This window comes from Crocodylus siamensis, chromosome 6 (genome assembly GCF_052110815.1).
Source record: "Crocodylus siamensis isolate JL-2025a chromosome 6, ASM5211081v1, whole genome shotgun sequence".
Lineage (NCBI taxonomy): Eukaryota > Metazoa > Chordata > Crocodylia > Crocodylidae > Crocodylus > Crocodylus siamensis.
In genome coordinates this window covers 13,679,193-13,694,802 of record NC_143400.1, presented here as the reverse complement: position 1 = coordinate 13,694,802, position 15,610 = coordinate 13,679,193, and the positions used below count along the sequence as shown (strand labels likewise).

Here is a 15,610-nt window from a genome sequence, read left to right as displayed (position 1 = left end):
TAATCCACCAGGACTGTGCTAGAGGCAGGAAATTCAAGGTGAAGGCTCTTCTCTCTCTTGGGAGAGTACAGGAAGTCTGTACTCTATGCTGTGTGTGTATTTCTGGATGTAATCTTATTTAGTTGCTCTGCAGTGGATATATATCTACCCTGCCTTCTGACTTGATAATACATTCGAAGCACAAGCTTTCCTGAACCCAAGTTCACTTGCTCAGATGCTGGGAAAGAACAGCCTAGAGCAGAATATGAAGTGGAAGGAGCAATCAAAATGCAACACCACGGGCTATCTCTGCAAAGATGGGAAGCAACGTGGAGCAGGCACCGTTCTAGGTGACAGTCCAACTGAAGCCATCAGGCAAGAAGGAAATATTGTCCCAGTATTTAAGACAACACTAGGTTTATACTCAAGAGTGTAAAGCTAAATTCAGTGGAGCTTTATACTAGCCTAAGACACTGAAGTAATCAGGCCACCTTCCACTTCTCATACATTTTTCCTCTGCTATAAGCATGGAATACTTTGTTACACCAAATCATGCTGGATAAAGTTGCCTTGCAAGCATGCCAACATTTAAACTACTGAACCAAGCACTGTGCATGAGGAGAGGGTGAAATAAATAATAAAAACTTTAATTAGACTTCCAAGACTTGTTACAGTGCAAACAGTGAAACCTGTTTAATATACACAATACATTCACTCAGTATCAAATTGCAGAGCAGGCACCAAGTCATATTGTTCTGTACTCCCACTGCGATGGACGCAGGCAGGCTAGTCGAGACATTATAGCTTACAGACCTTTTCCGCTCCCCACACCCCATTCCAAAAGGCCATCTCATGGAGACCCTTGATTCCAGCATAGCAATTATTTTGAAACAATGGAAGCGTTGCAAAGACCCATTTCCCAGATTTCTTCTTACACACCAGTATTTAGGTATGAGAAGGTTCAGATGGCACCCCGATATTTTCAAAGACAGAAGTGTGCCATCTTCTCAGGCCTAAATGCTTATGAAGTTACCTATAGGTGTTTGCACTTGGGGTTAAGACATGCACAGATCTCATCAGGAAACAATTACACTTGCTCACCAGATACCAGAAGGGGAATCATCTACTGCATGTTAAAATCAGCAGCATATCAGAAAGACTGGAAGGAGAGAGGTCACGAGACTAATTTGAAAATATCCTATAACAGATAAGCAAACTTCAAGGAAGGAAGATACCGTACCACTGCAAATGGTCACAGCAGGTGAAGAACAGATTTGTTCCAGGGGACACTGGAGCAGAACCATAAAAAAAATAAAAAAATTAACCAATATAAATAAAAGGTGCTTCAATTCCCTTGCGATTTATCTGCTGTGACAGCAAAGAATGATCTAGCCACAAGCAGAAGGGTTGACGAATAGAAGATACTGTCTATTCTACTGGGAAACCCCTGGGGTAAGCCCCCACCTGAGTCAGATCTTAAAAGACCGAATGAACTAGAATTAGGCTTGGTCATTAAATAAAAGTGATCAATTAAGTCTGAAGGACGTGGGGAGGAGGAATAATCTGAGGTGGGCACAAGAGAGATTGGAGGAGCTGCCTGTTGGACTCCAGGAAACAGAGATTAATCAGGTTTTTCTGCAAAGCTAAAGCTATTCTGCCCTTTGTAGGAGTTAAATCCCGGCCAGTTCAACTGGATGGCACTGTGGAGGGGCACCACTCACTTGAGATCAAGTCTGTTTCAGAAGAGAGGGTCAAGTCACTTCTGGGTGCTACACATGGCACTAATATTTTTTTCAGTGTGTTTAATATTACACACAATCCTTTTTGCTGCGTCAGTTTCTCAGCTGGCATACTGTGGGAAAGCAACATCTTCAAAGAAGAAAGTGCACCTGTGAGACCATGGAGATTGGCAAAAGACCCAAGAGGAAGTAGAGTGCTCAGAATTCATATTGTAACTGATGAAGTTCCAAACAAAATGCATTCCTTAAGAGTTTTGGGTTTTAATTATATAAAGGACTGTGGGTGCTCTCATCTCATTTACTGAAAAGTGACAGTGTCCCTTAAAAATGAAGAAGCTTCTTATCCTTCCTCCTGGCAGGTAAGTGTCCCCAGATCCCAGTATCCCATCTCCTCCTGCAGATCAAGGCTTGAGACTGTCCCACACTGAACCATGTGCAGCATCCAAAAGACAGGATTAGCACCGTCATGGCAGAATCAGCTCTTCTGGAGCAAAGCAGGTTTCAAACACAAATATCTTTTAGCAAGGAGGAAAAACACAAAACAACAACAACAGCAAAAATCAAACTGAGAAGGGCTCCTATGAAGCACATGATGCTTTCAGCAGGTTTGTCCCAGTGGCTCAGGTGTGAAATCTCTCATTTAAAGAGCCCAGTTCTTTGTAGCAGTGTTACCAGCTTCTCTGGCCTGCCTGGAAAAGGTTCAGGCTCAAAAAATGGTAGAGTGCAAAATGTAGTTCCTTACGGCTAAATTCCATCTTTCCTTGATTTCAGCAACAGCTACTGTGAGGGCCTCTGAAGGGAGATTTCTGGCCAGTTGGCTCATGCTCTTCAGTCCCTTTAGGATAAAATTTCTAGCAGCCGCAACACACAATGTTCGGTTAGATCAATTATGCAGTGCACCGTTCAATTATTAGAACAAGGAGAGTTACCGAGAGCAACACAGCTCCTGAGATTTCAAGACTTACCCATTAGAAACCACAAGTTACCTGCCTGAGTTAGGAAAACCTGTTTTCCAATGAAGGATGGTTCGTTTCTTTTGGGATGTCATTTCATTTTGCACTTACCAAAGTGCTGAGGCTAACAAAACATAACAAACAATATTCATCTATATAACTGTTAGGCGTACGTACTTCATATCATGTTTGGAAGTATACACACACAGAAGCTCCTTTTCCCCCTGATATCTGCTCCAGGACTTGAGGGTGAGAAGCCCAAGAAGTTTGAATCTCTTTCTTTTTCCTGGTTTACCATTTCAACCATGCCCCTGCACCCCAAAAGTTTGTGTGGAAACCCACTTTGTCCATCCTTTTAAGGGCTCTTGCACCAGATCAAGGATGGGAGTATGCTGAAGGGAGTTCTACATTTTGTATTCCTGCACAGATCCCACAAGAGGATAGAGGCAAGACAAGATGTTGGACTGTACCAGCTAGTCACCTCCAGGCACATTTTTTACCTGTAGCATCTCTTCCTGCTCAGTCTTAGTTTGATAACCAAGTGTATGATGTCTTAGCACCTTTGCAGTGATGGTTTTAACCTCAGATCACCCCCCAAGGAGACCTGGAATGTGAAGATTAAGTGATTTACTCATGTTTTGTGGGGAAGGTGATTTGTGTTGCACCCCAGAGTCGACTGTACTGTCTTCATTGCAGCAGATGTTAAATAGCAGAGGTTTGGGGCCTCTGAGAAGCCCGTACTATAGGGGCCATAAGACCAGCAGAGCTGGAGTGAGAGGAGAGCCCATCAGCAGAGGTCAAGACTGAATACTCTATTAAGGGAGTGATACCTACAACAGGAAGCCAGGTATCAGCCCTAAATAGACACACCAACCACCTGGAAGCAACTGCTTAGAAGCAACAGACTCAATCTTACCCACCCCTGGTTCTTATGACAAGCTGGGGCCAGCAATGCTTCTGGCTTGGCTTCCACCCTGTCATGAGGCACGAACCTGGAGTAATGTGACCAATGCAGCAGAATCCAAGGCGCCAACTGTGGGACTCTGCTTTCCAGCTTGATCAGGAGGGAGGGGAGGAGTCCCAGCTTGAAAGAAGTCTCCTTACAGCAAGAAGAAATTCTCCATCCCTCTGATCACCTGCACAGAACTATTTAGTCTCAAGGAGCCAGAACGTGCATGTCTATCCAGCCTACATGGGGTGGGGTGGCAGCAGCACACGTCTTCCTCTCATTTTGCTTCAGCTCAATCCAGTCCCAGCCATGCTCAGACGTTCCCACCAGACTCTGGATTGGTTTGTCTCTGAAGATGCTGCAAGGGGAGCAGGGGCGGGGAGACGATGACAACAGCAGCCGTTTCCATAGGACATCGAATATTTACACTCACAATTTACAAGGCCACAGAAAAACCTGGCAGTCCCTTCAATAAACAAGACTTCCCACTCAGAAATAAAAGAAATATATATAGCTGATTAAAATCTGCAGTAGGTGTCATAATTGCCATGGGCTATAATGAAAAGCCAACTCAAATGATACTTAACTCTAGTACGCATCAACAGCTACTAGTCAGACATTTGGAAGAAGAGCGAGGAAGTGAAACCGATTCCAAGAATATACAAAAAAAAGATAATTATGTACAGATCTATTCAGAACGTGGTCGGCACGGCTTCTGAGACCGTGCCAGGCTTCTGCTACACTCCTCCCCCATCTGGTACAGGAAAAATGTGGGTGTCTGGACAGCTTTTCTCGTATTTTATAGAAACAAAGTAATAGATTACAGATTTTTCCAATTCCCCTCTATCAAAACCAATGCTATTAGCACACTTTCCAATGGGGGCCCTGGTAGAGTTTGCTGGAATTCGCCCTGCTGAGACATTTGGCAAAGATTAAAATCCACATAAAGACTAAAACTTTGTCATTGTTTGAAACCCAAGAGTCTTTAATTTAAAAATAGGGGCTCGGAAATGGGTCAGGCTTACTTGCACACTTGGGTGCTTGGGAATGAATCATCACAGGCCAAAGATGCTGCATTCTGGAGCCAGAACTCACAGCAGTAGGTTGGATTGGTGGCCAAATCTGAAGAGACAGACGCTTCCATCTTCTGGCGCGAAGCCTGGACAAGCCTGCAATCAAGACCTGGCTGTGCCTCCAATGAGCTTTCAACCGTGAAAATGGCCCAAAAGACATGGGGTTTGTAAGGTTTCTCCCTCACCGTTTGCTACCAGTGTCTTGAGTCCATGAACTCTGGGCGGAGACTTAGCTTCTTCAGCGTTTCGTAGCCTACCACAATGACGATGGTGGAAGGGGTAGCTGAGATGATGCGGGCAGAGAGGCCTTTGGTCAGGCCCCAGGGGCCTTCCTCTGCCATAAGCTGCTTGAACGTGAGGATGATGGAGCTTTTGCCTTCCACCTGCAAAGCCCAGAAGGAGATGGTTAGGAGAGAGAGCTGTGTGGAAAGGCCGCTCCAGCAGGATACTCGAGCAGTGTCAGGGACAGCAGCTCCAAGCACAACTCACTAAGAGGTTACTTTGCAACACCAGTGACACAGTCCTGCCCTACCCTCATCCCTGCCTCAACATCCAGGTGCTGTTTGGTTTTTGCATGATGCAAAAACAGAGGAACTAGCAAGCCAGAGCAGACTAGCGAGCCATCTGGCCTGGTGTCCTGGCTCTGAGGAGCAAGAGCCAGCTAGAGGAACCAGGAAGGAACCTAAAAGGCCTTGATGGGGTTTCCTCCAAATACTGCATCAGTCCCTGCCTCAGGTTCCCTACTCTCAAGCAACAGCTGGTCACCCAGCTCTGCAGCCTGTACATCAGTGGAGTTCCCAGCCCCTGGATTTCATGCCCTACCATGATGGGCACTGTTGCTGTTCAGACATGCAGGGTGCAGCAGCCAACAAGACCAGTGCACCACGCTGGACCTCCTGTTCCTCCTCCAGCCTCACAACTGCCTTCTGCTGCTTGCACTGCAAATATGCCCATCCAGGCCTGGCACTATGACTCTGTCTGTCCCACAGCTTCTCTTGCTGGGGAGGCAAGGGCTGACACAATGACCCGAGCTTCCCCCTTAGTTTCAGGCTCCTCTGTGATCCCCATCCCACTAAGCTGGTTGTTGATCTTTAATCTCATCACCAGGGAAGTATCTGATTAGTCACAGGCAAGATTAAGTCCAGCTGCCTTAAAAGGCCACATTCCCTCAAGTGAACAGTTACAGTGATACACTGATTAGGGAGAGTGAGGCATGGAGAGGAAGGCTAAGACCCCTAAATGTGTCACAGCCCATGGAAGCACCCAGCATTAAATGTTTGTAGACACTGAGAAGCGATTAAGCGATTCCCCTGAGACGGCAGGGATCGGGGCAGAGCTGGTACCAGGGCCCACATCACATATTCCCCAGTCCTGCTGCTCTTGAGTCCAGGCCAGGCCCTCACCTGTACACGAGCCCGGATGACATCCATTGGGTTGGTGAGCGTGGAAGCTGTGGCAGCAGCAAGTGGGCCCGAAATGGCTTGGAGGAGGAGGTGTGGACAGTCCTTTGGCGTCAGGCGTGAGAGCTGTTCTGGGAACAGGAGGCAGAGGGATGTTATGGACACAGGCATGGCCATGGATGGATCCCTGACTGCTCTGTACCAGCTTCATGTGGCATCTGCACTCCCTACCCGCACCTCTCAAAAAAGGCGGGATCACCATCACACAGGGGCTACATGTCCCTCAGCATCCCATGTCCACCCTGTCAGGAAGGTAGGATCCTCTTCATCCAAGGACATGGGGCCTGTGTCCTGCTCCCATGACCAAGTAGTGAGGATATTATGGGCTTCCTGCAAAGATCAGCAATAAAGCAACTCTTCCTTTAGCTTCTGCAGCCAATTCCCAACCTTGCACCCTGCAGCAGCCCAGCTGAGCGAATGAACCCTCAACCATTAGACATCCCTGGTGGCTTGCTATACAGAAAACCCTTTCCAGTCACTAGCTGCAGCTCTGATCCAACTTAGGCCCCAGCATACCATGATGGCGCCTCCCCATGTCACAGCAAAAATCTTCTTTCACCTACCTGCATAGAAGTGATAGAAGGGCCACCACACAGCGCTGTTAGGAATATAGGTGAGAAGAGAGGCCACGTAGCCCCTGTAGAAGCCCCTCAACCCGTCGGCCCTGAAGATCTGCACAATGACCTCCTTGGTCTGGCCAAAGACAAGGGACCGCTTACAGTCCGAGTTCTGAATACGGAATCTGCCCATCGTCTCGTCTTTACGCTGCATCATGAGGTGCTGAGAGACTACATCGATGGGCACTGTGATGCTCTGGGCCACCAGTGATGCCGAGCCACCAGCCACCAGTGACTTGACCGTGTTGCTATTGCTGTAGCATGCCACGTACTTGCGGGTGAGCTCGTAGGTGGTCACATAGCACTGGCCTGAAATGAGCGTGAAGGTGTTGACCAGGAAGCCACGGTACAGTCCGGCTGCCCCCTCTGTCCGCAAAATCTTGACGAAGGCGTCAAAGGTGCCATTGTAGAGGCTCTTGCCCTTCTGGACCTGCAGGCGTGTGCGGATGAGCGTGAAGGGGTAAACGCTCACCCGGATCATCATGGTCATGCAGATGCCGAACACATAGAACTTCTTCTTGTCCAGGTGTTCCCATTCGATGATCTGGATGTTTCGTTTGTCCTGCATGGCTCCCTGCAGCAGACAGGGGGAAAATGAATGCCCAGGGGATATGCCACTCCACGACTGCCTCACGCAGGCCCAGCCTTACTGGGACCCTTCCAGCTAGCCAAGGTACTGAATGAAAGCCACCTTGAAACCACTCACTGCTACAAGCAGTGGCACGGATGGGTTCTATGGAACAAGGGTTCTAGATTCCCAGGCAACAAAATGTTGTTTTGAGGATGCCACCATCAGCTAAGAGCCAACCTGCAGGCAAGGTTTGGCATTCAAAGACCAACACAAAGCAGAAGATGGGGACGGGAACATATTGGGTGAGATGTGCAGCTGGCTAACTCGTGCCTCAGGCATAGATGAGTCCACATTATGATTGCTCCATCCAAGATGTTGCAGGACCCTGGGGGTAGGTATTGCTGGGTCTGCCAGGTAACAGGAGCAGGAGCTGAGCCTTGGTCTGATATGCCAGGCACAGGATGGGACCTGCTGGTCATATCACACCAGCTCTCCAGAGCAGGGGAGACACTTTGGCACATCACTTCACCTCTTTGTGCAAGGATTTCTCCCTCTCACACAGCCTGCCAACTTGTGTGCAGTGCAGTGAGATGTAAGCACAGGGATACAGCATGTGCCAACTGTTACCTTCTAGTGAACTTGCAGAGGAGGAGAACCGACAGGCAACCAGTGTCGCCTCCTCCTGGTCATGCTGAGCTTCCAGCTGCTGCTGGCCTCCAAGATCCTGCCCTCCAGGTCCCAGGGTGTCTGCGAAGCAAAGGGCAAGACATGAGTTTTCCGAGCACGTCTCCACACTCGCTGCCCAAGTCGCACCCGTCTGCTTTCCTTGCCCCTCCCACCTTCCCTTGCCCACAGAGCCTGGAAACACAAGTCCATGGAGAAGTGAAGAGAGGGGGCTGAAAGGAGGAAGATGAGGAGGAAACAAGAGCAGAGATTCAGGTGGGCCTGGAAGGTATGTCTGGGAAGACAGTGTTAATGGAGATCCCCAGATCAAGGAGCTCCCAGCCTGGAAGAAGCAGCTGGCTGTACTTTACAGCTTAGGTGAGCAAAGATCATCAGCCCTTGGGATTACTAGCCAATCCTCCCTGCCACCAGCACCCTGCAGCAGCTGGCAATCCGTCTGCCTTGGCAGTGTGCAGAGAGTGGGTCACCAGGCTCAGAGCTGGGAAGACACTTCACAGGCCATCAGGATCTCCTGCAGCAGGATGAGACAGCTGGCACTGCCAATCCAATCTAGCCCAGATCCCCTCACCTGACAACCCATCCTCTTATTACTGCTTCCCTGCTCACCACACCATGCCACAACTGCAGTCCTGCCATCTGGAGCACGCTGAGCTCTTTGGAGAGGTTGGCTACAACCTTCAATGGGTCCACAGGCAAAGCAAAGAGACTCTTTGCTGAACCTAACCAGGGCAAAGAGAAGACAGAGGACCAGGTCCCTGGGAACTCCGCTGTTTCAGTTCCCTCTGCTGGGAGCGGTAAAGTCGCTGTGCAGGCAGAACTTGGGGAACACAGGCAGGCAGGGATTCAGGCCCTTTCCCCATAGACACTGGCTTTAAGACTCCAGTTTCTGGGCATGTGCCAGGAAAGTAGGAGATAAAGTATCTGCAGCAAACTCCCCTCTGCTGCAGGTGTTCAGTGACCATAACAGACCTGGGCAGGCCATGAACCCAGGGGAGCTCATGCCCCATGCAGCAGATCTGAGAGCAGCTTTGGAATGTGTCCCAGTCAAACAGCAGGGCACCTGCTCTCTCCCTAGGACACCTTTGCTCTCTCCACCTTTGGTTTCTTTAGCCAAGCCAGATCCTTCAGTTTGTTTCCTCCTATCAGCAGCAACAGATTTGCATACAATTAAAATGCAAACCTGCTTCAAACCTGCACTGAAGGATGAGAAGGGGCAACCTGCAGAAGGCAGCAGTAGCTCGACAGGAATTCATGAGATGCTGCAGCTCCCGGGGTGCTGCTGTTACAGCCCCCTTCCATGACAGGGTATTGCTGGTTTTAAGGGTTCCCCCTGTGCCTGGGTATCTGCAGTCTCCAAAACTGAGGCTATACAACAGTGAAGTGCAAGAACTTGCAAGGGTGTCGGTTGTAGTTGTACTGGTCTGAAGGCATAGGACACCACCCACAGCTGAGGATGCTCCATTAGCAGCTCTGGAAGGCATAAGCACATATGCAAGTCCTGTACTAACAAATGGTCTATGATCCCTGAAGTATCCACCCAAGAAGCTTAACAAAGGCCGTGTTAATACTGAAATACTGGAGAAGCCCAAGTTTTTATGATTCGCAGTTACATAAAAAGCTTCTTTTGCATAGTTCTGGCTGTATAAAGGTGCCTTAAATCTGTGTAACCATAAAGTCTTGAATACACACAGGGCCATTCAAGACCAACTAGCTAATCCCTAAGTACCTCCTTCGACCTGTGGACTCTCTGGTAAGTGTCAACATGCAGAGCTCTTTGGGAAGCAGCTGCCACACTTCAAATTCACACCTTTCCTTAAACCAAACTTCTTTTCAAGCAGAGACAAGCCCTAATTTATGGATTCTTTCACGCCAGTGTCAAAGCGTAAGAGTCCAGATCTCACGCTCCAACAGTGCACTCTGTGGGTGAGTCCCCATGGAGAAAGCTTATATAATTGCTTCTCCCTTTGGAACTCACCAGAGAGGATTTTGAAATGAGGAAGTACTGGCAAAAAAAAAAGGCTTTTCTGCTAGGGAAGAGAAATATTTGCTTGCTATTAGCCAACAAAATATTTATCCAGCGTCAGTAGTGTTAGGGGCTGGTCACAACTTCTGGCAATGGGCAATGAAACCAAAAAGAGCAGATGGTATCTACAAAATAAGAGTCCAACGGGGAAGCCCCAACACTTCTCTTTTACCCAGTGCAAATATAAAACCTTGCCTCAATGTCGCAGTTACTTTCATAGCCAAACAGAGTAAATAATATAGCAAAACTAGACCATGAAATCTGTGCCAGGAAAGTTCAGTGTCCGCCTCATTGATGTGGGGGCATTTTGACCGCTATACAGACGGCTGTCACAGGGCAACCTCTTTTATTGGACCAGCTGCATAGCTGGGAGAGATTCTACACCAGGTTTCAGGTGCAAGGTGCCCTTTCTCAGGTCATGGCTACAGATAGCTGTATGGGAAAAGGAATATGTGATAAGCCCCTGACCCCAGTGAGGGGTTTTGCTGGGGGTACCTCCAACTTTAATGCTCCATAAAAAGAAATCCACAGCTCTACTCAATGCTGTTAGACCCGTGGAACTTCCTCACAATGAACCCCACACCTCACCAAGTGCCACTCCAATCCCCCTTCCTCTCCCCATCTGTTGCTCTGGATTCTACTCTCAGTCCTGTGCTCCCTGCCTGATGTGCTGCTCTGCTTCCTTCCTTGTGCTCCCTGTCTGATTTGCTGCTCTGCTTTCTGGTTCCTGCCCTCTCTGTCATCATGCTCTCCGATCCCACCCCGGTTTGCTGCAGACCACACACAAAGACTGCCTATGCCACAGGTTGGCCACCCCTGCTATAGCACATACCATGTTAGACTCGACAGCCACACGCGCCTCCAGGCAGGCCACACGCACGCATGCCTGCACCCAGAAGGGAACACATCCATGCAAACAAACCAGGTCTGTGCACAGCATTAAAAAGCATGCACACCCCAGGAAGCATGTCCACTGTTTCAAGTTCTCTAATGTTTTGTTTTTACAAAGCAAACCACAAGCTATTTGGGAGAAGTGACTGCTACTTCCTTTATCTCTTATTAATAAACACCTCCATTCAGGACCAAAATCTAGCAGGCAGTGCTGTTTTAATCCCATGGCTCGCAGGCAATGGAAGCACAGCTCTGGCAGGGGACTCAGGTTTGGGGGAAAGAGAGAAGAGAAGGAACACATCACCAGTTATGCCCTGATTTAAACTACAGGTGAAATCCTGGCTGTATTAAATACAAGGGGAGCTTTTCCAGGATCAAGATTGTATCTAGCACTTAGAGGGCCCTACTCAGTGTAATTATCCCATCAAACATCCCCCCAACCAGGCACCCCCTTTCCAACTTCGACACTACTCCCAAAAAAGGCAAAAATAATTGCCAAATGATCCTGCCTAGGCCCTTCAGATCTGAACAACTCCTCTCTCCAGCTCCCAGGGTAGGACATGGAAAGTCTACACTCATATGCTCTCAGCTGTCTTTCCCCAAAATCTTTGGGGACGGGGCAGCCAAAAGGCATACCTTACAGCTGCACAAAATTAGGCCGGTGTTTATAATGGTGTTTTAGAGACCTCCCACCTCTTGCTGAGAACAGAAGGAAACATAGTTCTGCCTTGTGTTTACAAGCAAATGTCAGGGAACAGGACTCCTGGGTTCCTGCTCCTGGCTCTGTTGCAGCCCTGCTGTGTGGCCCCAGACAAGTCATTTCACCTTTCTGCGCCTCAGTTTCCCCAGACCTTTCTTACATACCAGGAAGAGTGCGATGGGAAAGCATGAAGGGGACCTCAGAGGACAAATGCAGGGCTTTTTCTTTGGAAACCCCCACCCAAGCTTTACTGCATTGCCTGGGAGGAAGAGACGCCCATCTCGGGATAACCCCAGTATTGCTAAACTCTCATTTGAGTGCTCGGACAGTGGCTGCAAACACCCCGCTACGAACCGAAGAGGCCAGAGCAGGCTTTCCACCTCGTCTCAAACAGTCAAGAGGAACAACCTGTTCCCCTTGAGCACAGGCCGGCCCATCCCTGCAGCAAGGTCTTTCTGCTGCTGTATTGAAATGCCACTCTTTGGCCAATGGCTTTTGTCTGCTCTCAGCTTGGAGAGCTTTTCTGTGCAGCATACTAATGCCTGGACTCAAAGACCTGGGAGGCATCCAGAAATAGGCCAAGCCAGGATCCGTGCTGCTCCATGCACTGCTGCCTGAGAGGTCTCTCCCAGGCAGGAAAGCCAGGGGACCCAGCAGCAAATCGAGCAAGTCCCTCTTTAACTCTCACCTCAGCACTGCACTAAATGCACCCAGGGCCACAGAGATGGAGCCTCTACCAGCCCCAGCTGCTGCCTGTTTTTCGACCCCTTTTATCCATAGGTCCAAAGCAGCTTTGAGGGCATGAAATCCAGATGGGTCTTCGACTGAAACAGAGCTGGCAGGTTTTGGCCGGAGGCGTTTGCTGTGCCACCTTCAGATGCACCCAAAGCAACCTCCTCACTCGCTGCTCCTTTCCGTCACCCCAGCAGCCGTACTCCCATCAACCCGCTCTCCCCCCGCACAATTACCCCCAGGCCTCTCTCTCAACTGCCCCTCCTGCCCCCAGCTCACCACTGCCCCCCCTGCACAGACCCAATACCTCCTCTTCAGATGCACCCTCCACTCTCCCCTCCAACCGCCTCTCCCCAGCAGTGCCCACAAATACCTCCCTTTCCCAGCTGCCCCCTAGCCAGGCAGCTCCAGCTGAGCCCCCTGGCTCCTCCCCAGGGGAGCCCTGCCATTAAAGCCTGTCTTTGGGCCTGCCCCACTGACCTCCCCAGCCCCATCCTCAAGCTGGGTCTGGACCCCAGACTCCCTGCCCCTCAGCTGGACCCCCAGACCTCATCTCTCCCCACCTTGCCCCAGCTGGACTCCAGCACCCCGCTCCATACCACCGCCCCCCTCAGCTGGACCCCCAGGCCCCTCCCACCCCAGAGATAGACCCCAGCCCCCCGCCACAGCTGGGCCCCAAATCCCTTCCCCCAGCTGGATCCCAGCCCACAAGTCCCCTCCCCGCACTCACCTGAGGAAGGCGCCCCCCAGCCCCGACTCCCCTCCCCGCCCCATGGCGGCGCCCCCGCACGCCCGGGCCAGGCTTCCAGGCGGAAGTGAGCGCGCGAGGGCGGGGCTCGGCCGTTCGGCCAATCAGCATCGCAGCGTCGCCCCCACGTTCAGTGCGGGCAGAAGCCCGCGCCGGCCAGGGGTCCGCGCGCTTCCTCACCACAGCAAAGATGGTGACCAAAGGCTCCGCCCCAGATAAAGATGGCGCCTCCGGGGCGGGGTTGACCGAATGGAGCATGCGCAGACACCGCGGTCCCTTCTCGGTGTTGTATCACTGGCTTGGAAGGCGAGCCTGAGTTCATGGCTCTTAAAGGGCCAGAAGCGTAATTACCATGCCTGCTTCTCCCATGACCCCTTCCCAAGACCTCAGCTGTGGTCTCATGCTCTCATCTTGGGATCCCTGTCCAGTTTTCCCACCAGTTTGCAAGACCACTGCAAATGCAGTTGAATTGCCCCGTGCCTCAGTTTCCCCATCTATCAAAAGGGAACAACGGACCCCTTTTTTTGTATTACCCAGCAGCACCGCACATGAGACTTCAGCATTGTTGCAGGGGTGCAGGTTGTCGCTGTGTTCCCGGAAGAGTACATAACAACTGGAATGAGGTTCCTCAGCCTGACAAAGGGTTTTTAAACCCAAAAGCTTGCTAAGAACATTTTTTTCCAACTACTTAAGTTGGTCTAATAAAAGATATTGGATTCTCCCAAAGAAACTTGTCGGCCTTCAGTGCTGTTGTAAACTCTTCCTTCTCTCTCAGAAGGGGGCTTCTCTTCCCCTCTTCTCCCACACTGTTGCTGTTAAAAGGCCTCCACCCCAGAGCTGGCTGCTTTTCCCACAGGTAGGAGAGTAACAAAGCAGGCTGTGCCTTGAGCTCCTTTGCAATGAACAGTATTCAGTTAGTAGAGTTATTCTCCCTTGCCCTGCTCCTTTGCACTGGGGCAAATCTGCAGCAGCATTTTATGTCCTTTTGGAGCAATGTCCGTGACCCCCCAAGGTGGAGAAATCAGGCCTTTTCCTCTCCTAGTGTCGGCAGGCTCTTAAAATAGCAATTAAAGCAGCTGCACAACAGCATCTCATTCTCTTTTTAATAAAAATAAAATGTATAAAATACGAGAAAGATTTACATCTTGGGGTTTTTTTTCCTCTCTGTTTTATAAAACCAGGGTAAACACAATCACATAAGCAGCCAAGGGCCAAGTTGCCTACTGCGGCCAATCAGCTCAGCTCTGGGGGGTGTGAACCTGCGGAGCTGTGCTGATTTATCCCAGTTGGGCTCCGGGGCTCTGGCACTGGGGAAGTAGCACATGGCACAGAGACAGGGATCTGCGAGGCAGAGAGGCAGGACTGAGCTGGGGGTTGGTTTTCCCAGTTAAGTAAGATTTCAGGCACTCCAGAGAAGTCAGCTGTGGATTGCAGGGGAACTGGGGCATGAGATTACACACACAGACCATGCGTTCACGACACTAAGGCATGTGGATCTTGGCGTCAAATCCCTAACGGAGACCAGCCACCGGCGCTTGGGAAGAAGCCATGCTCAAATCTGGGCCCCCTCTTCTGTGACAGCCACTGGAGTTTTACCACGTGAGAGAGCAAGTGAGCTCCGTGATGAAACACAGGCACGTTTTACAGAGGAAGGGATGAGGAAAAGCATTTCATTATGTTTCAGAGGCTGCTGGGCACTGATCGCACTCTTGCTCCAGATCTGGTGAGATCTGAGGTTTGTCCTGCTTATAGGAAACAGCCACAATTGACAAGGGGACTAGTGTAAATAGCCACAATTGACAAGGGGACAAAGACACAGGCGGCTGCAATCAGCAGGGCCAAAGCTCCTGCATGCCTCCGGGTGAATGAGGATCTGCCCCTAGTGCCAACAAAGCCTGAAAAGCCACTTGTGCTATAATGTGCAGCACAGCTGTGGTCTTCGGGCAGCGTGTAGCTGAGTTGGCGGTTCACAGGTGGCCTGATGAGTGGCCCTTTAAAGAAAGCCCCCAGACAAGCTCCTCTTGCTTCCTGGGCTGCATTGCCTGACATACCCCAGCCTTGCAGCTTTCCGGGAGGTTATAAGCTCCTGTTCTGGGGAACTCATGGCTTTCGTGTACCAATGGTTCCCTCTTGCAGGGTGGGGAAGAGTTCAGAAACCTCATTCTGTCTGAGGTCCGGGTGAATGGAAAGGACCCAGGGTTTACCATTAGAATAAACCCACCCCAATGGGCTAGTTGCACTCAGGACCCTCAAGATCTGACTCCAGGTGTCAATGCTTCAGTGAGGTCAAGCTGCCAACAACTGAATCACAGGGCGTTTGTACACATTGTATGATGGAGCCTGATCTCGCTGTGCTGCAAGGGATGTCTGGTCCCTGCCGGGGAACAGGGCAGGGGTGCCACACTTTGGTCTGCTGTGGTCACACTTTGCTCTGCTTCCAGGTAAACTCTCCAGTCACAGCTCAGGAAGCTGCTTTGACCTACTCCTATGT

The 15,610-nt window shown here is 50.2% G+C and overlaps 1 protein-coding gene across 3 annotated transcripts; it reads right to left on the bottom strand.

The window, feature by feature from the left end:
* Nucleotides 1–605: 605 nt before the first annotated feature.
* Nucleotides 606–13,161, bottom strand: SLC25A44 (solute carrier family 25 member 44). Of its 3 annotated transcripts, none has more exons than XR_016443154.1 (6): nt 13,102–13,156; nt 7,969–8,088; nt 6,717–7,344; nt 6,097–6,219; nt 4,646–5,076; nt 606–3,978 (listed from the first exon to the last, which is right to left on the bottom strand). XR_016443154.1 is itself a non-coding variant. In XM_090053466.1 (6 exons), exons 3-6 carry the CDS (start codon nt 7,336–7,338, stop codon nt 3,908–3,910), a joined length of 1,014 nt encoding a protein of 337 aa, XP_089909592.1. In that variant the 5' UTR covers nt 7,339–7,344; nt 7,969–8,088; nt 13,102–13,161; the 3' UTR covers nt 606–3,907. The 3 variants fall into 3 exon arrangements, 2 of the variants coding, with proteins under 2 accessions (XP_089909592.1, XP_089909593.1); XM_090053466.1 differs by having other exon boundaries at nt 4,879–5,076; nt 13,102–13,161; XM_090053467.1 differs by having other exon boundaries at nt 4,879–5,076; nt 6,097–6,224; nt 13,102–13,151.
* Nucleotides 13,162–15,610: the final 2,449 nt, after the last annotated feature.

Excerpts from the sequence above, each read along its gene's own strand:
- SLC25A44 (XM_090053466.1), bottom strand. The coding sequence starts at position 7,338 with ATGCAGGACAAACGAAACATCCAGATCATCGAATGGGAACACCTGGAC. Across the intron at positions 5,077-6,096 it reads TCATCCGGGCTCGTGTACAG|GTGGAAGGCAAAAGCTCCAT; the intron begins GTGAGGGCCTGG and ends TGGGCTTTGCAG. Across the intron at positions 3,979-4,878 it reads CAAGACACTGGTAGCAAACG|CATCTTCAGAGACAAACCAA; the intron begins GTGAGGGAGAAA and ends CTCCCCTTGCAG.